This window comes from Crassostrea angulata, chromosome 1 (assembly GCF_025612915.1).
Source record: "Crassostrea angulata isolate pt1a10 chromosome 1, ASM2561291v2, whole genome shotgun sequence".
In the NCBI taxonomy this organism is placed as follows: domain Eukaryota; kingdom Metazoa; phylum Mollusca; class Bivalvia; order Ostreida; family Ostreidae; genus Magallana; species Magallana angulata.
The window spans coordinates 41407706-41431760 of NC_069111.1; the positions used below are offsets into that span (position 1 = coordinate 41407706).

Sequence of the window (24055 nt, forward strand, 5' to 3'; positions counted from 1 at the left end):
TTGACGTTGTATATGATGTCTGACATTTACAAAATAGATACATCGAAACACCGTATATTGTTGACATTTGCATAACCAAACTTCAAGCCTAAAATAATGCTATTAATTAATCTAACTGCGTCTTGGGAAAGGCCTTCACCACACTCAGTTAAAATGCCTCCCATATACCCGTTTACGGTATTGTGGCAGAAAATTGCAGAATCGCTCTGGAGAAATTTAATAAAGTTGCATTGAAAGTAACAGTCAAATTGTTCATAACAAACCATTTTGAAACTGTATAAATACATTTCTTTGAAAAAATTAATTCTATAATTGCAGAATTCAACATATTTCAACAACGTTTTTTACACACCATGTTGACATTCGAAACTCTCGGGATTTTTTTAATCTGTTAATAGTAAATGCACTGTGTTAGAGTTATCTCCCGAATTTTCTTTGATGAACAGAAAAAAAAATTCCAATGAAAATTAACACGCCTTTGTTTTATCGTTTCCAGGTTTATCCATGTAAATTTGAGATTGTGGAAACATAAAATAAAGAGCCTCTCGTGATTTAGTATGAATGTAATGCGCACGCGCAAGATTGTAAAATCCAAAAAAATCAGATGATTTCCGGAATTGTTTCAGGAATTTTCGTTGATTATTTATTAACGAAGCTTGTTTAAGAAAAAATAAAAACAAATTGGTACTCTTCAAGTACCAATGATGTTTAAAATATATAAAACAAGAGACATTACTCTTCCGGATTATCGGTATTAAAGCCCAAAAATTAAAGTCTATTTTTTTAATATAGTAGTATAGATAACAATAAGGCAATTAAAGTTTAACGAACCCTATCTTTTATCAGCGGCCCCTTCTTTTTGATAAATACAATTATAAAGTATTATATATATGCTTCCTTGTGGCATGGATCGATACAATAAACTTTAATTCACCGATGATTTTGAGAGAAAATATGCGATATTTGCCATAGAATTAATTTCCATTATCACGGATTGTGTATGCAATGCTAAATTAGCCCAATAATTCTATTATGAGAAAAAGGTTCTTTCTCTGATGATCACCAAGATCCCATGTAGCATGTGTTAAAAAAAGAGTATCATCAGTAGTCTGAAACTTTCCTATGATTTATAGAGCAAGGACATTCCAAATAGCGTCCCTCACATATATACTGGCAAATACAAACCGTGTACAAGATGTCGTCATTATCATGAGCAATCCTTGATGCAACTTTACGAAGTCACTATTCCAGTCTTGCCCATTTGTCTTTTTATTCATCCAATCGAATGTAACAAAAGGGACAACAGAGTATCAAAGTGAACAATGTTGTGCTTCAATCCTTTTTAAGTCCTTTCGTATCTACAAAAAATCCTGTTTATATTCAATGGACAGTTGCCTGTCAAGATGATTAGAATCAACGCTAAAATTGTTTGTTTGAATTCGATTTTAAAACAAGTCCTTTGCTAGACAACAGAAACTAAAGTTTTGAAAACGGTAGGGGGAGTTATCCATACAATAGTAATACAGTATTCTATATGTAATATTCTCCGAGAAAATGACAAAGTTCAACAGCTGATATTTTCCCCCCATAAATTATCAAAAATCCAATTACTATGACATCTCTAATATATGTACAATTGATCAGCAAAAAACATCATCCTCTTATCTTGAGAACTGTAGGAGGAGTTATCCGTACAATAGGGATACCCTTTTGGCAGCCACCCGCCCGCCAATTCGATGACCGGATTTTCCCTTTGGAAAATCCAGTTAATTAATTCAAGGAAGCAAGTGAGGTTGCATGAAAAAACCTAGATAATATATGTGTATTCTTTTTCCAAGACAAAGGGTTAATTTGCTTGCCACGCATTCTATTTTAGGATTCTCGGTTATTTTATTCTTCATTCAATCACCTCTGCCGTGTTTATGAGGCAAAATAATAAATTGATATTCACAGATTCGAAATAAATCTACCAACGATTTAAAAAAAAATTAATCGTCTTATTGGTACATTTTTGCATTTTTGATGAAATAATAAAGGCAATTATTAATCACAATAAATCTCTAAATTGTCTTATTATCCTCCAAATTAGTTTTAAAGCGTTTTCCCAGAAACAAATAAAAAATAACTGCATGGAGCAAAATGGATAATACAATATAATATACAATTGTATTATATATGTAGAGGGTCTGATTTTTTAAAAATGTTTGTTTTAAGTAATTTTGGGCAATGAATGTATAAATTAGATTAGAAATATGTCATAAAAGGATAATTTAATAATAATAATAAAAAAATAAAGTCCCGGGGGTCTATATACTTTTTTTTTGGGGGGGGGGGGGGGTCGATCCTGTCATCAAGCACCTGTGATGACGAACATATATCCGTTGCATCGAGTCACATATTGATTTCTGGTCCCAAAAAACGTGTGTCGGTGGTATCTTCAGGCGAAAAGCCACAACTGTGTTGGTATTACATTAACAGTTTTTATGATGATACCTGTACGTGTGTTAAACTACAATCAAAGCTATCAGGCAATACAATCTATATAGGATGGATATACATAGGTTTTTTTACCTTCGTAAATGAACTATAAACCATCGTAAGATAATATGGAATTAACATACTGCCCACCAAAAATTGCCGTATTTTAAATGTAACCGAAAATGAAACCACTTTAAAACACGAGTCAGGTTGTTTGGGTTCCACGGAGAACAGCACTAGACTTGTTGGTGGCGAGCGAGAGGCATATATCCTGCCTGTATTGGTGAGTACTTTGCATGAAATATATTTATATAAATATCGTTGCGCCAAATGCTCCACAATTTCTTATCAAAGCTTTGTAAATATTATGCTATCGTTCCATTTTAAAATGATTCATACTCTTCATGGACGTTTGTGTTTTTTAGAACCAAAGATATTTTGAGTTAATACACTACACGTGTGTTATGTTGCACATGAGATAAACAAAACCCCAACACGTCGTAACGATGAGAGAGAGAGGGAGCAAATATCGTTATGTAATGTTGATAGGTAAGTGTTTACAAGAATATTTAAAGTTTAAAAGACACCCTCATTGTGCACATGTAAAACTATATAGATATGCATTAATTCTACTCGTATAATGTAAATACAGAGCCACACCAGCCGTTGTATTTTCAATCAATATTCTGCACTTGCTATTTATGAGTCAGTCGGAAAACGTTATTAATAACGGTACAGTTCCTAGCTTTTTTTTTTTTTTGATACAATACGTTACATGATAAATGGCGTAAGCTAGGGCACATTTGAATGAAATTTAAGCGGTAAATAAACAAAAGATAGGCTGTAAGTAAGTCCACAAAGTGATTCATTTTATGTTTTGCACTAATTCCCATAACCCTTTTGATGCTCTGTTTCTTTCTAGCTTCAACACTAATGGCCATGATAACTGTGGGAGGTCTGAATTCGTTCAGCATTCTTTACAAGGAACTTTTGGATTTCTATGACACCAGAGCAGGAGACACCGCGATCATCTCGAGTCTTTGTATTTTTCTAAATTTTGCTATAGGCAGGTAGAATAGAAATATTACATTTAATATCGTTTTACAAATAACGGCAATTTTTCTATATATATGCACGTCGAAATTCGTTTTGATTATAGATTTTTGTTAAACATGGATGCATATTAAGACGTCCATAGGCTTATTGGTATTCAACAATAAATTTAAAGTAACCTTTAATTCATTTTCAGGACCATTTGCTAATTTTGCCTCCGAAATTTACAGTTTTCGCGTTGCCATGTTTGTGGGGGGTTTCCTCGGATTTCTTGGGCTTTTTCTCAGTGCCTTTGTTTCAAGAATGGAACTTTGGATCCTGACTTACGGGGTGTTCTCAGGTATGCACTTTAAAGTATCAATAGTTATGTATGTTGTATATGTTGCATTGGCGTGTCGATTGTTGGTTTTAATTCAAAACAGGAAATAGTGAAAATAATAAGAATTTATATGTCAGTCAATTTTTTTCTCAGTAAAGAAGCAAGAGTTTTGAATTGTGTAATACTAATTGACAGAAATTAAATATTTCTTAAAAAGCTTTCTATTCTGTTACAGGTATTGGGTTTGGATTGGTTTACAGTCCATGTTTTACTGTTGTAAACTTTTACTTCAAGAAAAGACGAGCTCTTGCAATAAGTATCGTTCTGCTTGGCACTGGGATCGGTTCCGTTGTCTTCCCATTCATCTACCATTCTCTGATACACTGTTACGGACTACAGGGCGCAGTCCTAGTGATCAGTGCTCTCTCCCTGAACATCTGCGTTTGTGCAGCACTGATAAGACAACCACAAGAGCTCCAAAAGGGCAAAATACCTTTAAGCAAGCAAACTAGCACTGAAACCAACTCATACGAGCTGGAAAATGATATCATCAAGCCAAGAAGATCTTGCTGCGAGTGTAGCACACGTCGGCCAATACGAGAGATATTTCATTTCTCGTTGTTTCGGAAACCTTCTTTTTTCATTTACGCCCTAGCATTTATGTGTAGCATTTATGCGTATTTTTCAATTTTTACCATGATACCAGGCCATGCTCGCGTACAGGGTATGAGCAGTGCTCGCGTTGCCGTTTTACTTTCCGTAAATGGCGGCGTAATGATCTTTGCCAGACCTGTCGTAGGGTTGCTCGCAGACTCTAAGATTATTCAGAAAAGAAACATCATTGGAACTTTTCTTATTCTTGGAGGAGTTTCCTCCATTATTTTGCCATGGTTTACGGGATATTATCCCTTATTGGTTTATTCAATAACACAAGGGCTGTTCCCCGGTTCTTTCTTTATGTTCATTCCCCTTTTATTACTGGAAATAGTTCCCCTAGAAAATCTTCCGCAGGCTCAAGGACTTTTGAATCTTTGTCTATCGTTACCCGTTGGCATTTCACAGCCACTTCCAGGTATGTGAATACTTTAATATATATATATATATATATATATATATATATATATATATATATATATATATATATATATATATATATATATATATATATATATATATATATATATATTTTCATCATAAAAACTTATGCTTTATTTCGTTAATGAAATCCGTTTCATTTCAGTAGGTGATTAGTCCATTTTAAACTACAAGTAATACTAGTAATTAACGACTATATCTGAATAAAAATAAATCTTGAAAATCCATGTCACAAACCTAACCCTTGTTCCCTTTGATCGATAGTGCTGGCTTAGAAGTTAATGAATGATATGTTTTTCTTTGACTGTTTTTTACAACAGGAAGGTACTGATTTTTTGATTGATTTGTCAGAGGTCAATGTGCAGTCTACTAGTCCATCAATTACAGAACTATTATGTCACAATATTTTATGCAGCATGAGAGTTTACATATTTGACGTAAATTGTAACATCGGCAAATAGATCTAGGCTGCATTTGATGTCGAATTTACTAAAACTCATCATCAATACAAAACGTAGAGTATCCAAATATTCACTCTCCATTCTACTAATAATATATGCACGAAAACGTAGAAAAACCATCATGATTATGATAACACGAACTGTAATTGTGTTTGTTATATGAGATTTGACATATATTTGGTATTCTAGTATATACTTTGATTTGTGTACTTGGGTATACTGTTATATGCTTTGACCTGTGTATTGTAGAGTGCTTGTGTATACTAGTATGTACTTTGACCTGTGTATTGTAGGGTGGATGAGGGACGTGACGGGAGACTGGACGGTATCGTTCCGCGTGTCCGGGGGCGTGGCTTTGTTGGCAGGACTGTTGTTTTTTGTGGAACCAGCATTTCGTACAAAATGTCAGAGAAAACGCAATACATCTCGGTGACAGAGTAGATAGATAATGTTATAGACATAGTCATCTATAGTCTTGTATATTATGGGTTTTTTTGACGGTTTTGATACCTGTATTAACTGTTTTTGAACAAAGATGTACATGTAATGTTGTTTTTCATTTTCTGCCATAACAGTGAATATAATTTATATGTGTCTGTGTTTTTTCATGAAATTTCTCTCCCACTCTATAATAGTATATAAACTTATGAGATATATTTGTGTACTAAATATCATGTTCACACCAATATATGTACATTTGGTTTAGGTTGTTTTTTAATCTACACTTTTGACTTCATGACATCAGAGCCAATAGGGATCATTTACTTTTCATGAGTACTGATGAAATTGGTTTCATGTCTGCAAGGCGCAAGTTACTTTAGATATGAATCTAAAATGCCGAACACTTGGTATACCAACTGACAAACAGGGGCAAAGGAGTGTCTTGGGCATGGTTGTTATTCTAGCATTCTTTTGTTTAATGTTTTTTTTTTAAAACGTTGAGATTATAATGATGAAGTATCTATTTAAAACGCCAATTTGTATTATTGGTCTCTTATATTGTATTATTTTTAATAATGTTTTGAATTTGAACTATTTATAAGAAATTGTATTATTGAGTCTGAAGGTAAAACGAAGGACCACCAATTTAACCGCTTTATTCAGGTAATACAACCGTTGTCGATGATTTCTTTTCCTGTGTTTAAAATTCAGCACCTAATCGAAAAGAGGAAAATAAGGTTAAAATTAAACTTCTGAATACCAAGAAGTCATCTTAATAAAAGACAACAGAACTTATTCTTACACTTCAATGCATTAAGATATCATTTGCGTGCATGTTGCAGATCAGAGCTATCAAATATACGCAGTGCTTGTTTAAGTTTATTTCAAATCATTATAATACCACGTTAATACAAAACATGAGTTGTCGCAACAGCTATGATAAGAGGTCAATAGCGAAGAGTACTAAGGATTTAACAACTTAATGTTATTCTTGTTTACGAACTTCTTTGACGCAAATCTTAAAACTCTTGACTGAAAATTATCAATCACATCACAACGTACCTGATGCTTCACACAAGACTTGATATGTAGACTTGCAGCTATGATCGTCCCAGGATCCTTTCATATTATAGGCACAGTTTTGATTACCACGGTAATTATCGGGTTGTCCACTTTGCCATCTTGTGTACTCACTTTTGCCTGTTGATAATGTCACCCATTTCCCCTCCGTACCAATGTCAGTAAAATCAATCCAGTATGCAACTGTTTGTAAATACTCATTAATGAAATTTGAGATTGTACATTTTTTTTTAGCTTCATTTATTCAATATGGGTAATTTGAGATATGGAAACCAAAGGAGGCAGACTGATTGAAAAACTTTAACAGTGGTGAAAGAGTATAGCCACCCCCTCTCCTGTTTCGTCGTTAAGGCATCTCACTCCTCACGTTTTAATTTCATTGCGCAGATGTTCATTATATTTGAATGTAATATGATTTTATTCATTTAAACCTCACAGAAAGATCATCATTTCATAATTACACAACATTCATAAAGAAAATTCATTTGATTTAAAAAAATTAACAAGTTTTGGGGGAACTATTTTCTTGCGCGGAAGGTTTTTTTTAGTGGAAAATGACAGAAACAAGCAATTTTCAATATACTTTTCTTTTTATCATACTTTATTAAATATTCACATTTTTAACATTTCATATGTTTATGACATGTTCTATAGGTCCTGTGTGACTTGTACAAAACTAAATGTTGAGAGAGTGAAAGACGTTTAGCATTAAATCATGCAAATATATAGAAAATGTCTGAATTTTTTAAGCCAAATTTTGCGAGAAATTTATCTTTGAAGCTACATATATCTAAAATTTGACATCACTGACCCCTATGTGGTTGGGTTTTTTTTTTTTTTTATGTCAAAATGATACTGAATACATATCTAGGCAAACTGGATTAATCTTATAAAATTCTTGATTTTTAAAATATTTTTATTTTAAATCAAATTGTAACTATTATAGAAATTGTCTATATGAAGTGCAAAAATGTCACACAAAAATTTATGCAGCTTCATACAATTTTTTCCGTTATCCCTCTATTCATTGTGACCATTGTATATATTCAAAACAATATTTCAAGAAAAAAGTTTGCTCAATCAAAAATACTGACAACAAATCATAATCAGTTTGAAATTACATTTCAAGTGCAAAAAGGTCAAAATAAATTGGCCATAACTCAGAGGGATGAACACTGACCTCCCATTATCTTTGTATTTTTTAAGTGTGTTTTGTCTACAAATTTCAATGATATACTTCTCAGGAAATTCTTGTTACAAGTACATTGAGGAGTGGGATAACTTCAGAATTTTATATATTTTAAGAGACCTTCTGAAACTGCTTCGTTCTAGTTACATAATTCAATCTAATCAATATATTAGATTCACAATTGTCGTTTCTCACAGTTTTGAGAACAATGTAAAATTCAAAGGGAAATAAGAAGTATTTACGCAAGTTTTTGTGAGGAATACACATACCAATTGGAAAATTCTTTGTGAGCCAGTTATGTTCATTTGCATCATTGATTTGAACCAGTGTTGTGTTTTGGTTTCTGCAAAAAACCTTAAAAGAAAAGAAAAACGTGGTTATTGAAATAATACAGATTTATAGAAATATATAGAAATATTTTTGAACCCGATATATTTGAAATGCAATGAAATCTTAAAAGAATTTACCCCCCCCCCCCCCCCAGTATAATTCAATTCTTTAAGACCCAAAGTATTTCAAAATGAATGAATAATTTTAGAATTAATTTCGGCATTTTGTTATAAAAACGTTATGCTGTGAAAATTACTAGTATTTAGTATTCAATACAAGAAGTTTATCAAATACTTTTACCTGTGCTTGAAACCAGTTCATTTTTTTGCTGAAGAAATGGTAGCAATGACCGTTGTAACGTTTCCATCCATCTTTACAAACTGTGACAATGTTAAATAATCTAAGTGACTTGTTTTTTTGTTATTTAGAGATAGTGACGACCATAGATAGCTTGTGTCAATACGATTCAGTTTATAGCAGCAAAACAAATATTCATAAAAGTGTACAAGTACCCTACCAATCACTTCTGGTTTTCTTTTCCAAATATCGTTGATACTTAATTGGATTTTGTTCAACTTTGTGAACATCTGTCCATCACAGGTTTCGGATCCACTAGACTCGCAACCATTGAACGTACAGCCTGTCCCACTGCACTGTGTCTCAAAGACAGCAGTCTGTTAAAATTATTAAATATAGATACATACCAAATTTTTACAACTAGAAGACATATTTTATTCTTGTTTACCTTTATCATCTTTGTTTTCTTTTGAATGGAAGAAAACAGTTGGAAATGAAGTTCTGATATATTTTTCATCAAAACATCGTCTTCATTCAATAGTTCTGCCTCAGATGGTTTTGAACGGAAGACCAGCGCCAAGAATACACAAAAAATACAAATCTCAAACGTTCTCATTATAATGTGGCATGCACTATACAATAAGATAGTATTCATATGTTGGATCGTTCCAACATTGATTCTTTTTATAGAAGATAAAGCTTGTAATATGTAGCAGGTGCTAGCTCACGTATATTTTGGGACATCTCGAGAGATACAATTTCATTTTAATTATGTTTAAAGTTGGACTGGTGTTTTATATCATTGTAAAGGCTATTTTCAATGAGACAATATCTCGATTCATTTCCCATGGGGGTGAGGGAGTGGGAGTGGCTGTAATAAGACTTGTGGTTAACTTATTAACCAACAGGAATTGTAATATTTCTTTTATGTGATGGGTTTTCCATCCCAGGGTACCACACAGACAAACTCGATTGATAAAGGTTCGCAAAGTTTATTTTAGATGATTGATATGAAAATGAAACGCTTGTACTAATTCACTCACGGTACAATAATAATAATAATATAATTTCAATTATCGAATCGATATGGAATTATCACTTATATTACAGTAGTATCCAAAGATACCGCAAGGTATTTCTTAGGAAAACTCATCTTCGCTAACCAAGGGTTTTCGGTCCACTCACAGGGTCATCGTATCCGCTCTACAGTCTATGATATAAAGAATACACAACGGAAGAATCAAAAGTATGACATGATTTGTAAACAAAGTCAAAAAACAACTTATTTGACAAAAGTTACGCAAATCCTCCCACACAATGTTGCAAATATTGTCAAAAACACGTTCATATTGGAATATTCCTAAAAAAAACTCGGTTTTTATCTCATTAAAACCACTGTCAGCTGCAGACATTCAATCTCTTCGCCCAAGAAAAGATAACTCTGTACTTTCTCTCTCTATTATGTTCAGTAATGATAATTGATAAATTAAAGGAGACTTACTTGTAAGGCGAACTTTGATTGAAATTCTCCGAGGCATTCAGGAACGTGGGGGCAGGTGAGATATGCTTGCTAGTTCCCAGATCAGTTTTGCTGCTATTCCCAGTGCGAGCGCACGTGCTTTGGTTATAATTGTTATCGTGAAATTTAATTTACGCGGAATTTTACATTGTGAAATATGACTGATTCGTTACTGCAAAGACTGGCTAAAGAATTGGAAGTTGACGAACATTTGGATATATCTACTGAGGTGGCAAATGCCCCGAGTAATCTCGGAAGTCCTCAAAAAACAAGTACTCCGATAAAGGAACAGCAATCTGTTCCGGAGTCATTAAGCGATTCGATAAAGTTTCTGATCGAATCACAACAAAGACAGTTTCAAGAATTTCAGTCTTTGGTGATTGAGGAAATCAAATCCACAAATGCGCGGATTGACACTTTTTGTGAGGAGCCCGCTACCAAGAAAAGAAAATCATCTAACGATGATATAGAGATAGATAATCTCTCTGTAGAAGGAAACTCTTCGCAAGATAGAGAGGAAACTAAGCCAGACGGTAATATTTCAATTTTGTCTAAACTTTCAGACAAATTCACTTCTTCCGAAAAGACGGGGCCGTGTATTAATTCAGAACTATCTAAAATTCTGAAATCTATTGTTCGCGATCGGCAAACAAAAAAGGATGATGAAAAAAGAAGAACTGATCTATTGGAGAAGAATCCTCGGCCCGAAAATTGTGATTACCTCTCTACTCCGAGGGTTAATCCCGAAATTTGGAGAAAGATTTCAACGACTACGAGATCAAAGGATATTGAATTTCAGAAAACACAATCCTCTCTTCTCCGGGCTTTTGGACCTGTTGCGTATGTTCTGGAAAAACTGGTTGAAAAGGATCCAAAAGGCGAAAATGAGGAAATTTCACCGCTAATCGAAAGTCTAATGGATACCGTGGTTCTCCTTTCTATGGCTAATGATGACATGAATGAATATCGAAGGAACAACATCAAGCCTGATCTGCACACGGATTATAGATCCTTGTGTTCTAACCAGGTTCCGGTGACGGAAATGCTTTTTGGAGATAACATTGCCGATCAACTAAAATTGATTCAGGAAGCCAACAAAGTTGGAAAGAAAGTTGACAAATATCAATCGTCAACAAAGCCTTTTTTAGGATCAAGGCCTTCTTGGACAAATGGATCCAAGAAGGGAAAGACGGGGTGGGGAAAACAAACCCGAGACAACACCCAGTCATCCGTATGGAACAAGGGCAGCAGTGTGCGGACCCCTTACAAAGCAAAGAAGTTCTAGACTCGCAGGTCAGTGCACACATTGCTGGTCGTATATCAAAGTATATAAAATACTGGCAAGAATTGACATCAGATACTTATATTCTTGATATTGTTAGAGGATATAAAATTGAATTTAGTGAAATTCCATATCAGACAAGGGCTAGACCCACAGTTGCTTGTAAGCGTGATTCAGAAATAATTGAAGATCTCATTCTTTCCTTCGAGAAGAAGGGCATTATTCGCAAAGCTAACCATTGTGATGATCAATTTATATCTACGGTTTTCACGGTACCAAAATCCGACGGATCCTTTAGACTTATTTTAAATCTTAAAGATCTCAATGAATTTGTTGTGTACAAACATTTCAAAATGGAACATTTTCAGTCTGTTTTAAATATTATGACTCAGAATTGTTACATGGCTAAGATCGATTTGAAAGACGCATACTACACGGTTAATGTGCACCACGAGTTTAGAAAATTTATGAGATTTATTTGGAAGGGCAATGTTATGGAATACACATGTCTGGCAATGGGACTAAGTTCGGCACCAAGAGTTTTTACAAAATTGTTAAAGCCAGTATTTGCTTCGTTAAGATCAAAAGGATTTATCTCTGTAGTTTACATTGACGATGTGTATTTACAGGGTGCAACGTTTAAAGAATGTGCAGACAATGTGTTCTACACATGTGATCTTTTGAAAAAATTGGGATTTATCATACATGAAGAGAAGTCTATTTTTAAACCTACGCAGTCATTTGCATTTTTAGGATTTGAAATTAATTCTGTTGAAATGACAATAAGTCTGACTGATAAGAAGATAGCTACCTTGCGACAAAAGATTAAGTTTATTCAACAAAATTCGTACACAATTCGCAATATTTCAGAACTCTTGGGATTATTAACTGCTTATTCAGTGGCAATTCCTTACGGAATGTTGTTTTCTAAGACGATTGAAATTGAGAAGATTGAAGCATTGTCAAAGAGTTTTGGAAATTTTGATTCTCCTATGAAATTATCAGAGAGGGCTTATTATGATATGATGTGGTTTTATGACACTGCGTTGAACACTTGTGCTCCGATAAGACGTATTAATCCTCAAATTGAGTTATTCACGGATGCATCGTTATCCGGATGGGGCGCAGTATTACGTGATTCTAAAACTGGGGGTAATTGGACAGAATCAGAGGTTGCTTATGCCCCGAATATTAATTATTTAGAATTGTATGCAGTCTTTTTAGGACTGAAGAGTTTTTTATCAATTCTTTGTGGAAAACATATAAAGATTCATATTGACAATTCAACTGCTGTTGCTTGTATCAATCATTTCGGGTCAACAAGATCTTCAAAATGTAATGATATTACAAGAAAGATTTGGCTATTAGCTAAAGCTAACGACATATGGATTTCAGCGGCTTATTTGCCGGGTAAAGATAACATTGAGGCAGATTTTGAGAGTCGGAAAATTAGAGACGACACAGAATGGATGTTGAATTCAAATATATTTGATGCATTGTGTAAAAGATTATTTTTTCCAAGTGTTGATTTATTTGCATCTCGTATAAACACTCAGTTAAAAAATGTCTGGAATTTTTTTTTGTCTTATGTAACTACCGTACTGTAAGCATAACAACATTTGTTCCGATATAATTGGCATGTACTTTAATTAGCGTAATTTAATATGCAATTGTTTAAAAACAAATATAAATTTCCTATCATTTAATCTTTTGTAGAAATGTAAATATACTAGTATTTGATATTGACAATTAAAACAATGCTGAAATTTTTAGGCAACGACAATTAATTTTGAAGGAATGGGTTGCAAAGACAATACATGAATTATGAGTATTTTAATTATACAATGAATAAACAAATAATTCTAAAAAATTATATATCAACACCAACGTAGTTTTTCATTAACATTTAAGAGAAGAAAAAAAATATTGAAAATTAAATACTGTTTCAACACTTTTTTATCATTATTCTAAAATTACTAAATAGTCTATTCCTATACATCTGCAGATCTAATGATCTAATATCATGACATCAAAGCCAATAGGGATCATTTACTTTTCACGAGTACTGATGAAATTGGTTTCATGTCTGCAAGGCGCTAGTTACTCTACATATGAATCTAAAATGCCCACCACTTTGTATACCAACAGACAAACAGGTGCAAAGGAGTGTCTTAGGCATGGTTGTTATTCTAGCATTCTTTTTTTTAATGTTTGTTTTTAAAACGTTGAGATTATAATGATGAAGTATCTATTTGAAACGCCAATTTGTATTATTGGTCTCTTATATTGTATTATTTTTAATAATTTTTTGAATTTGAACTATTTATAATAAATATTTATTCAGGTAGATTCAACCGTTGTCGATGATTTCTTTTCCTGTGTTTAAAATTCAGCACTTAATCGTAAAGAGGAAAAAAAGGTTAAATTTAAACTTCTGAATACCAAGCAGTCATCTTAATAAACGACAACAGAACTTACTATTACACTTCAATGCATTAAGATGTCATTTGCGTGCATGTTGCAGATTAGAGCTATCAAATATACACAGTGCTTGTTTAAATCTATTTCAAATCATTATAATACCATGTTAATACAAAACAATATTAATAATATAATTTCAATTCTTAAATTGATATGGAATTTAAGAATACACAACGGAAGAATCAAAAGTATGACATGATTTGTAAACAAAGTCAAAAAACAACTTATTTGACAAAAGTTACGCAAATCCTCCCACACAATGTTGCAAATATTGTCAAAAACACGTTCATATTGGAATATTCCTAAAAAACTCGGTTTTTATCTCATTAAAACCACTGTCAGCTGCAGACATTCAATCTCTTCGCCCAAGAAAAGATAACTCTGTACTTTCTCTCTCTATTATGTTCAGTAATGATAATAGAAATTTCGGCGGTAAACTGTAAAATGTCTGGAATTTTTTTTTGTCTTATGTAACTACCGTACTGTAAGCATAACAACATTTGTTCCGATATAATTGGCATGTACTTTAATTAGCGTAATTTAATATGCAATTGTTTAAAAACAAATATAAATTTCCTATCATTTAATCTTTTGTAGAAATGTAAATATACTAGTATTTGATATTGACAATTAAAACAATGCTGAAATTCTTAGGCAACGACAATTAATTTTGAAGGAATGGGTTGCAAAGACAATACATGAATTATGAGTATTTTAATTATACAATGAATAAACAAATAATTCTAAAAAATTATATATCAACACCAACGTAGTTTTTCATTAACATTTAAGAGAAGAAAAAAAATATTGAAAATTAAATACTGTTTCAACACTTTTTTATCATTATTCTAAAATTACTAAATAGTCTATTCCTATACATCTGCAGATCTAATGATCTAATATCATGACATCAAAGCCAATAGGGATCATTTACTTTTCACGAGTACTGATGAAATTGGTTTCATGTCTGCAAGGCGCTAGTTACTCTACATATGAATCTAAAATGCCCACCACTTTGTATACCAACAGACAAACAGGTGCAAAGGAGTGTCTTAGGCATGGTTGTTATTCTAGCATTCTTTTTTTTAATGTTTGTTTTTAAAACGTTGAGATTATAATGATGAAGTATCTATTTGAAACGCCAATTTGTATTATTGGTCTCTTATATTGTATTATTTTTAATAATTTTTTGAATTTGAACTATTTATAATAAATATTTATTCAGGTAGATTCAACCGTTGTCGATGATTTCTTTTCCTGTGTTTAAAATTCAGCACTTAATCGTAAAGAGGAAAAAAAGGTTAAATTTAAACTTCTGAATACCAAGCAGTCATCTTAATAAACGACAACAGAACTTACTATTACACTTCAATGCATTAAGATGTCATTTGCGTGCATGTTGCAGATTAGAGCTATCAAATATACACAGTGCTTGTTTAAATCTATTTCAAATCATTATAATACCATGTTAATACAAAACAATATTAATAATATAATTTCAATTCTTAAATTGATATGGAATTTAAGAATACACAACGGAAGAATCAAAAGTATGACATGATTTGTAAACAAAGTCAAAAAACAACTTATTTGACAAAAGTTACGCAAATCCTCCCACACAATGTTGCAAATATTGTCAAAAACACGTTCATATTGGAATATTCCTAAAAAACTCGGTTTTTATCTCATTAAAACCACTGTCAGCTGCAGACATTCAATCTCTTCGCCCAAGAAAAGATAACTCTGTACTTTCTCTCTCTATTATGTTCAGTAATGATAATAGAAATTTCGGCGGTAAACTGTAAAATGTCTGGAATTTTTTTTTGTCTTATGTAACTACCGTACTGTAAGCATAACAACATTTGTTCCGATATAATTGGCATGTACTTTAATTAGCGTAATTTAATATGCAATTGTTTAAAAACAAATATAAATTTCCTATCATTTAATCTTTTGTAGAAATGTAAATATACTAGTATTTGATATTGACAATTAAAACAATGCTGAAATTCTTAGGCAACGACAATTAATTTTGAAGGAATGGGTTGCAAAGACAATACATGAATTATGAGTATTTTAATTATACAATGAATAAACAAATAATTCTAAAAAATTATATATCAACACCAACGTAGTTTTTCATTAACATTTAAGAGAAGAAAAAAAATATTGAAAATTAAATACTGTTTCAACACTTTTTTATCATTATTCTAAAATTACTAAATAGTCTATTCCTATACATCTGCAGATCTAATGATCTAATATCATGACATCAAAGCCAATAGGGATCATTTACTTTTCATGAGTACTGATGAAATTGGTTTCATGTCTGCAAGGCGCTAGTTACTCTACATATGAATCTAAAATGCCCACCACTTTGTATACCAACTGACAAACAGGGGCAAAGGAGTGTCTTAGGCATGGTTGTTATTCTAGCATTCTTTTTTTTAATGTTTGTTTTTAAAACGTTGAGATTATAATGATGAAGTATCTATTTGAAACGCCAATTTGTATTATTGGTCTCTTATATTGTATTATTTTTAATAATTTTTTGAATTTGAACTATTTATAATAAATATTTATTCAGGTAGATTCAACCGTTGTCGATGATTTCTTTTCCTGTGTTTAAAATTCAGCACTTAATCGTAAAGAGGAAAAAAAGGTTAAATTTAAACTTCTGAATACCAAGCAGTCATCTTAATAAACGACAACAGAACTTACTATTACACTTCAATGCATTAAGATGTCATTTGCGTGCATGTTGCAGATTAGAGCTATCAAATATACAAAGTGCTTGTTTAAATCTATTTCAAATCATTATAATACCATGTTAATACAAAACAATATTAATAATATAATTTCAATTCTTAAATTGATATGGAATTATCACTTATAATACAGTAGTATCCAAAGATTCCGCAAGGTATTTCTTAGGAAAACTCAACTTCGCTAGCCAATGGTTTTCGGTCCACTTTGCTCCCCATAAACCCTAGCAAAGTGGACCGAAAACCCTTGGCTAGTGGAGATGAGGAAAACTGCATTGTAGAATATATCTCGTAGGAGACCATGGGAAGTATCGTATTTGCTACTGTCATAAAATTATTAGAAAAACTAGCTCAGATGTATCTATATCATATGTCACACGTGCGTACTCAGTAACCACACCCCACTACTCTCACAAACAACATCTACAAGACAATCACGTGATACAAAAAAACTTAAACCACAATCACGTGACATCCGAAACAATACTCAACCATTACAAATCAATACCTGTTTGAATGAAAGAGATGAATGAATTGAATTTTACTACAGCAATACTACTAATATTACTACTGACTAAGTGTAATACATAATGGATGAAATAAAAACATGTGATTGTTACCCAGTGACATTACTATTGTGGTATATCTATATGTTTTTGTATATGTTTGATTCCGGAAATTTATACTCAGTTTAAATTTTGTTTAAGACTATTGATGCCCTGTCTATTGTTATTTAAATTCTATTGTCTGTAAGTGTATAAATACGACCGTCATCGGGCATTCGGGAGACTCTTTTGTTGGTCTACGGACCAAGCTCTCCCCCTCTCTCCTTTTTCGGCATTCATTAAGTTAAATTTTCATTTCTCTTTCTTAGGTTATAAACGGAATCAAACAATGTTATTTATGTTCAATATTTGATTTTGCTTAATCAATTTGTAAATCTTCGTTATCTTTGTTGTTTTGTAATTCAGAGGCAAACTGAAAAGAATGAACCTGCGTTGATGTTGAAAGATGTTTCTGTCTTGTTTATTTGTACTACACTTTAATGAATACTAGACGCATTAAAAACTTAATTACTTTCCTTTATATCTGCCCTACATAAATGCCACTCAAAGAACCATAACACTTGAGTTCAGTTGATATCAAAATAGTTTTAATTGATATGTTTATTATTTATTTTTCATATTCTAAACAATGTACATTATAAACATTATGTTAACCCTTCAAGAAGTAAAACTGACACTACTTGTACTTAACAGAATTGACATCAAAATGCAACAAATAAAAAAATTTATCCTTTATATGTTTTAATGTATTTTTTAAATCTTTTACATGGATATATTAGGGTTATTGTAGTGGAATAAAATAATATTGAATTTGTCATTTTGGGGAAAACTTATCGTATGAACTTTATCGGTGACTTGTCAATAAAAGTCTTTCTTTGGTGATTCATGCGGGAAAATTATGAAAGTGGCGATATTGCAGAAAAACACATAACCCAAGTTAGCGGGTTATATTTTTTCTGCAATGATCGTTACCATCATAACCCGCATGAAAGATCAACAAAAGTATATTATCATAATTATATTTACATTAATAATTAATAAATTGATTGCAAAAAGTAAGTAAAATTAACTAAATTACTGTTAATGTACATCAGAACGTTAGTAAAAGACACAGTCAAATCGTCGTCTATGGGAATTTGAGTCTTACGTCATCATGACTATTTTTGTGCAGTCCCTGATTTTTCTTAAGTTGAGTCAAGTGGATTCGAAACCTGTTTCGACCAATCAATGTATGTGACATGTAGATTTCAGTCTTGTCAGTTTCAACAGATCTATGAACTACAATCACTTTCCGTAAAAAATTGTTGGAATCATACTCGCTTGTTGTAAAAACTTGCATATAACTACACGGGATATTTAAAATAGATAAGAATAAATTACTTTGTTATTTAACATTATCCACATGTAGTGGATATCGGGGTTTTGAATTGTTGTAATTTCAATAAAACATAATTAAGAATGGTCAATTGAACAGAGATGAAACCAATTTCGTAATTTACCTTTCCACGGTTATTGGATACTTATAATGTTTAGGCCAAAGAATCATGGGCCTCATGCATTACTTAGTATACCGTTTAATATCGGCGCAAAAGAGTCGCAAGTTTCAGCTATACCACCATCTACTGAAGTCTTAGTAAATACATTGAGGAGATGAATATAGAAATGAGTTATTCCCAAATCATTTTATTTCTTTGTGGTCACCAAACATTATCAAATATTTCCATTTGCCCATAGTCAGATTTGAGAACCTAACTAAAGAAAAAAAAATTATAAAATTTCCACTACAAGAATGCCAAAATCAAATTGAATTACCAACAGTAAACTAACCCAGAATTTCCTCAATAAGATAAGTCTCCAATACACAGGAAAAAACACAAGTAAAAACAAGTCAAATACATAAAACTTACCTGATGCTTCACAACTGACTAGAATGATCCGTACATTCTGTATCGTCCAAGATTCCAAGTCGATTTATAGAATTGGTGTAGGCACAGTCCTGATTGCCTTTAAATTTGTCAGGTTGTCCCCTACTCCAATTGGTAAATGTACTTTTCCCAGAGAGAATATCACCCATTAACCATCCGTGTCAATGTAAGTAAAACCAATCCAGTATCGAACTATTTGTACATGTATATATGTTATATTCAAAATATAATGTAAATGATATATCAGAGAATTGCATTAGCCAAAATGTTTTACATGATTAGATCCATAAAAGGCACCTTCCATTTTAAGAACAATTCATTGAAAAAGCTACGTTGTACTGGTATTACACTGGTATACTTTATTTTATAGATCAAAGAAAGGCGCAAGTTAATAGATCTAATGCATTTCAAAGATGTACAGTCATTTGTTTATAACAAATATTATTTGTTAATAGTGTACCGTTTGGAAAATTCCCTGAGAACCATTTATTTTCATCTACATCGTTGAATTGAACCAGACTTATTCTTTTGTTTCTGTAGAAAATGTGATAAAAAATTCATCATTCTTAGCATTGATGTCGCTGTACAACTTACTTCCGTAGCGTCTACTTGGAACGTTTCAAAATATCGTGGTCGCGAGTGACAAATGTGTATTATTAGATAGATTACGTTCAGCGTGCTAATTTATATCAGTTTTCAGATAGAAGGATATGTGTGGAAGTGAGAAAAATAGATGACACCAAAGGTATAGCGATTTTTGATATAGTAGTCGTTTGAATTTCCCAGGTGGTACCTCAATGTAAACAAACGGGAGTTGCTTACCTTCTCTCTTTTTATATATAGGGGAAACGAGTGTCAATATAAAATGCCACAGAGTCGTGATATTTCTGTTATTTTTCGACTTGAGACATATAGGAGGGGTTGTTAATGATATTAAAAAATAATTTTTTTTTAAATATAGAAAAAAAATGAAAGGGGGGGGGGGAGTAGTGCACGGTCCAGTCCACAAGCACCTGTGTAAAGAAGCAAGAGTTATGAATTGTGTAATACTAATTGACAGAAATTAAATATTTCTTAAAAGCTTGCTATTCTGTTACAGGTATTGGTTTTGGATTGGTTTACAGTCCATGTTTTACTGTTGTAAACTTTTACTTCATGAAAAGACGAGCTCTTGCAATAAGTGTCGTTCTGCTTGGCACTGGGATCGGTTCCGTTGTCTTCCCATTCATCTACCATTCTCTGATACACTGTTACGGACTACAGGGCGCAGTCCTAGTGATCAGTGCTCTCTCCCTGAACATCTGCGTTTGTGCAGCACTGATAAGACAACCACAAGAGCTCCAAAAGGGCAAAATACCTTTAAGCAAGCAAACTAGCACTGAAACCAACTCATACGAGCTGAAAAATGATATCATCAAGCCAAGAAGGTCTTGCTGCCAGTGTAGCACACGTCGGCCAATACGAGAGATATTTCATTTCTCGTTGATTCGGAAACCTTCTTTTTTTATTTATGCCCTAGCATTTATGTGTAGCATTTATGCGTATTTTTCAATTTTTACCATGATACCAGGCCATGCTCGCGTACAGGGCATGAGCAGTGCTCGCGTTGCTGTTTTACTTTCCGTAAATGGCGGCGTAATGATTTTTGCCAGACCTGTCGTAGGGTTGCTCGCAGACTCTGAGATTATTCAGAAAAGAAACATCATTGGAACTTTTCTTATTCTTGGAGGAGTTTCCTCCATTATTTTGCCATGGTTTACGGGATATTATCCCTTGTTGGTTTATTCAATAACACAAGGGCTGTTCCCCGGTTCTTTCTTTATGTTCATTCCCCTTTTATTACTGGAAATAGTTCCCCTAAAAAATCTTCCGCAGGCTCAAGGACTTTTGAATCTTTGTCTATCGTTACCCGTTGGCATTTCACAACCACTTGCAGGTATGTGAATACTTTAACGTAGAGATTTTTTCATCATAAAAACTTATGCTTTATTTTGTTAATGAAATCCGTTTCATTTCAGTGGGTGATTAGTCCATTTTAAACTATAAGTAATTCTAGTAATTAACAACGATATCTGAATGAAGATAAATCTTGAAAATCCATGTCACAAACCTAAGCCTTCAAGTTGTTCCCTTTGATCGATAGTGCTGGCTTAGAAGTTAATGAATGATATGTTTTTCTTTGACTGTTTGTTACAACAGGAAGGTACTGATTTTTTGATTGATTTGTCGGAGGTCAATGTGCAGTCTACTAGTCCATCAATTAAAGAGCTATATCACAATATTTTATGCAGCATGAGAGTTTACATATTTGACGCAAATTGTAACATTGGCAAATAAATCTAGCTGCATTTGATGTCGAATTTCACCTATACTGATCATCAATACAAAACGTAGAGTATCCAAATATACACTCTCCATTCTTCTAATAATACATGCACGAAAACGTAGAAAAACCATCATTATGATAACACAAACTGTAATTGTGTTTGTTATATGAAATTTGACATATATTTGGTATACTAATATATGCTATGACGTGTATTGTATGGTACTTGAGAATACTAGTATATACTTTGATTTGTGTACTTGGGTATACTGTTTTATGCTTTGACCTGTGTATTGTAGAGTACTTGTGTATACTAGTATGTACTTTGACCTGTGTATTGTAGGGTACTTGGGTATACTAGTATATGCTGTGACCTGTATATTGTAGGGTATTTGGGTATACTAATATATGCTCTGACATGTATATTGTAGGGTACTTAGGTATACTAGTGTATGCATTAGTATATACTTTGACCTGTATATTGTAGGGTGGATCAGAGACGTGACGGGAGACTGGACGGTATCGTTCCGCGTGTCCGGGGGCGTGGCTTTGTTGGCAGGACTGTTGTTTTTTGTGGAACCAGCATTTCGTACAAAATGTCAGAGAAAACGCAATACATCTCGGTGACAGAGTAGATAGATAATGTTATAGACATAGTCATCTATAGTCTTGTATATTATGGTTTTTTTTTACGGTTTTGATACCTGTATTAACTGTTTTTGAACAAAGATGTACATGTAATGTTGTTTTTCATTTTCTGCCATAACATAGAATATAATTATGTGTGTGTGTTTTTTTCATTAAATTTCTCTCCCAATAATAGTATATAAACTTATGAGATATATATGTGTACTAAATATCATGTTCACACCAAATATATGTACATTTGGTTTAGGTTGTTTTTTTAATCTACACTTTTGACTTCATGACATCAGAGCCAATAGGGATCATTTACTTTTCATGAGTACTGATGAAATTGGTTTCATGTCTGCAAGGCGCAAGTTACTCTAAATATGAATCTAAAATGCCCAACACTTGGTATACCAACTGACAAACAGGTGCAAAGGAGTGTCTTAGGCGTGGTTGTTATTCTAGTATTCTTTTGTTTAATTTTTTTTTAATACGTTGAGATTAATATGATGAAGGATCAATTTGGAACGCCAATTTGTTTTATTGGTCTCTTTTATATTGTATTATTTATAATCATTTTTTTTAATTTGAACTATTTATAAGAAATTGTATCATTGAGTCTGAAGGTAAAACGATGGACTACCAATTTAACCGCTTTATTCAGGTAATTCAACCGTTGTCGATGATTTCTTTTCTTGTGATTAATATTCAGCACCTAATCGTTAAGAAGAAAAATAAGGTTGAAATTAAACTTCTAAATACCATGCAGTCTTATTAATAAAAAACAGTCGACATTACAAATATTATTATTTCAATGCATTAAGTAATCATTTGCGTGCATCATGGAAATGAGAGCTATTAAATAAACGACATACGCAATGCTTGTTTAAGTTCATTTCAAATCCCTGTAATACCATTCATTAAAGGCAAAAGATGAGTTGTCGCATCAGATATGCTAAGAGGTCAATAGCGAAGAATACTATGGATTTAACAAGTTATGCTACTCTTGTTTACGAACCTCTTTGACGCCAATCTTAAAACTCTCGACTGAAAAATATCAATCACATCACAACGTACCTGATGCTTCACACACGACTTGAATCGCAGTCTTGCAGCTAACATCGTCCCAGGATCCTTTTACATAGTTATTATAGGCACAGTGTTGTTTCCCACCGGAATTATCGGGTTGTCCACTGTGCCATCTTGTGTACTCACTTTTCCCTGTTGATAATGTCACCCATTTCCCCTCCGTACCAATGTCAGTAAAATCAATCCAGTATCCAACTGTTTATAAATGCTTATTAACGAAATTTGAGTACATTTTTAGCTTCATTCATTCAATATGGGTAATTTGAAGTATGGAAACCGAAGGGAGAAGACTGATTGACAAACTTTAACAGTGGTGAAAGAGTAAAATATATAGAAAATGTCTAATTTTTTTCAGCCAAATTTTGCGAGAAATTTACCTTTGAAGCTACATATCTAAAATTTGACATTAATGACCCCTATGTTTTTTGGGTTTTTTTTTTTATGTCAAAATGATACTGAATACATATCTAGGCAAACTGGATTAATCTTATAAAATTCTTGATTTTTAAAATATTATTTCAAATTAAATAGTAACTATTAAAGAAATTGTCTATATTAAGTGCAAAAATGTAACACAAAAAATTATGCAGCTTCATACAATTTTTTCTGTTATCCCTCTAATTAGTGTGACCATTGTGTATAATTCAAAACAATATTTCAAGAAAAAAGTTTGCTCCATCATAAATACTGACAACAAATTCTAATCAGGTTGAAATTACATTTCAAGTG

The 24055-nt window shown here is 32.6% G+C and overlaps 4 protein-coding genes across 7 annotated transcripts in view; 2 read left to right on the forward strand and 2 right to left on the reverse strand.

The window, feature by feature from the left end:
- The first annotated feature begins 2421 nt into the window (after positions 1-2421).
- On the forward strand, positions 2422-21383 carry LOC128168992 (monocarboxylate transporter 12-like). Of its 3 annotated transcripts, XM_052835165.1 has the most exons (6): positions 2422-2761; positions 2904-3027; positions 3401-3544; positions 3728-3871; positions 4086-4922; positions 5700-6010. In XM_052835165.1, the coding sequence occupies exons 2-6, from the start codon at positions 2985-2987 to the stop codon at positions 5837-5839; spliced, it is 1308 nt and encodes a 435-aa protein (XP_052691125.1). In that variant the 5' UTR covers positions 2422-2761; positions 2904-2984; the 3' UTR covers positions 5840-6010. The 3 variants fall into 3 exon arrangements, with proteins under 3 accessions (XP_052691125.1, XP_052691132.1, XP_052691141.1); XM_052835172.1 differs by lacking the exons at positions 4086-4922; positions 5700-6010 and adding an exon at positions 20381-21383; XM_052835181.1 differs by lacking the exons at positions 2422-2761; positions 2904-3027 and having other exon boundaries at positions 3427-3548; positions 5700-6019.
- Positions 6217-9421, reverse strand: LOC128169043 (C-type lectin domain family 10 member A-like). The gene is made up of 5 exons (XM_052835209.1): positions 9192-9421; positions 8964-9120; positions 8747-8826; positions 8386-8470; positions 6217-7110 (listed from the first exon to the last, which is right to left on the reverse strand). Exons 1-5 carry the CDS (start codon positions 9396-9398, stop codon positions 6899-6901), a joined length of 741 nt encoding a protein of 246 aa, XP_052691169.1. The 5' UTR covers positions 9399-9421; the 3' UTR covers positions 6217-6898.
- LOC128169014 (uncharacterized) lies at positions 10335-13045 on the forward strand. Its single transcript, XM_052835188.1, has one exon. It carries the CDS (start codon positions 10420-10422, stop codon positions 11545-11547), a length of 1128 nt encoding a protein of 375 aa, XP_052691148.1. The 5' UTR covers positions 10335-10419; the 3' UTR covers positions 11548-13045.
- Positions 21384-22087: 704 nt separating the features above from the next.
- LOC128169127 (perlucin-like protein) overlaps positions 22088-24055 on the reverse strand; it is a 29623-nt gene continuing 27655 nt past the window's right edge. For both annotated transcript variants that reach the window (XM_052835292.1, XM_052835297.1), the window contains exon 5: positions 22088-23521. In XM_052835292.1, the coding sequence (XP_052691252.1) occupies positions 23304-23521 (218 nt within the window). In that variant the 3' untranslated portion in view covers positions 22088-23303. The remainder of the gene's footprint in view (positions 23522-24055) is intronic.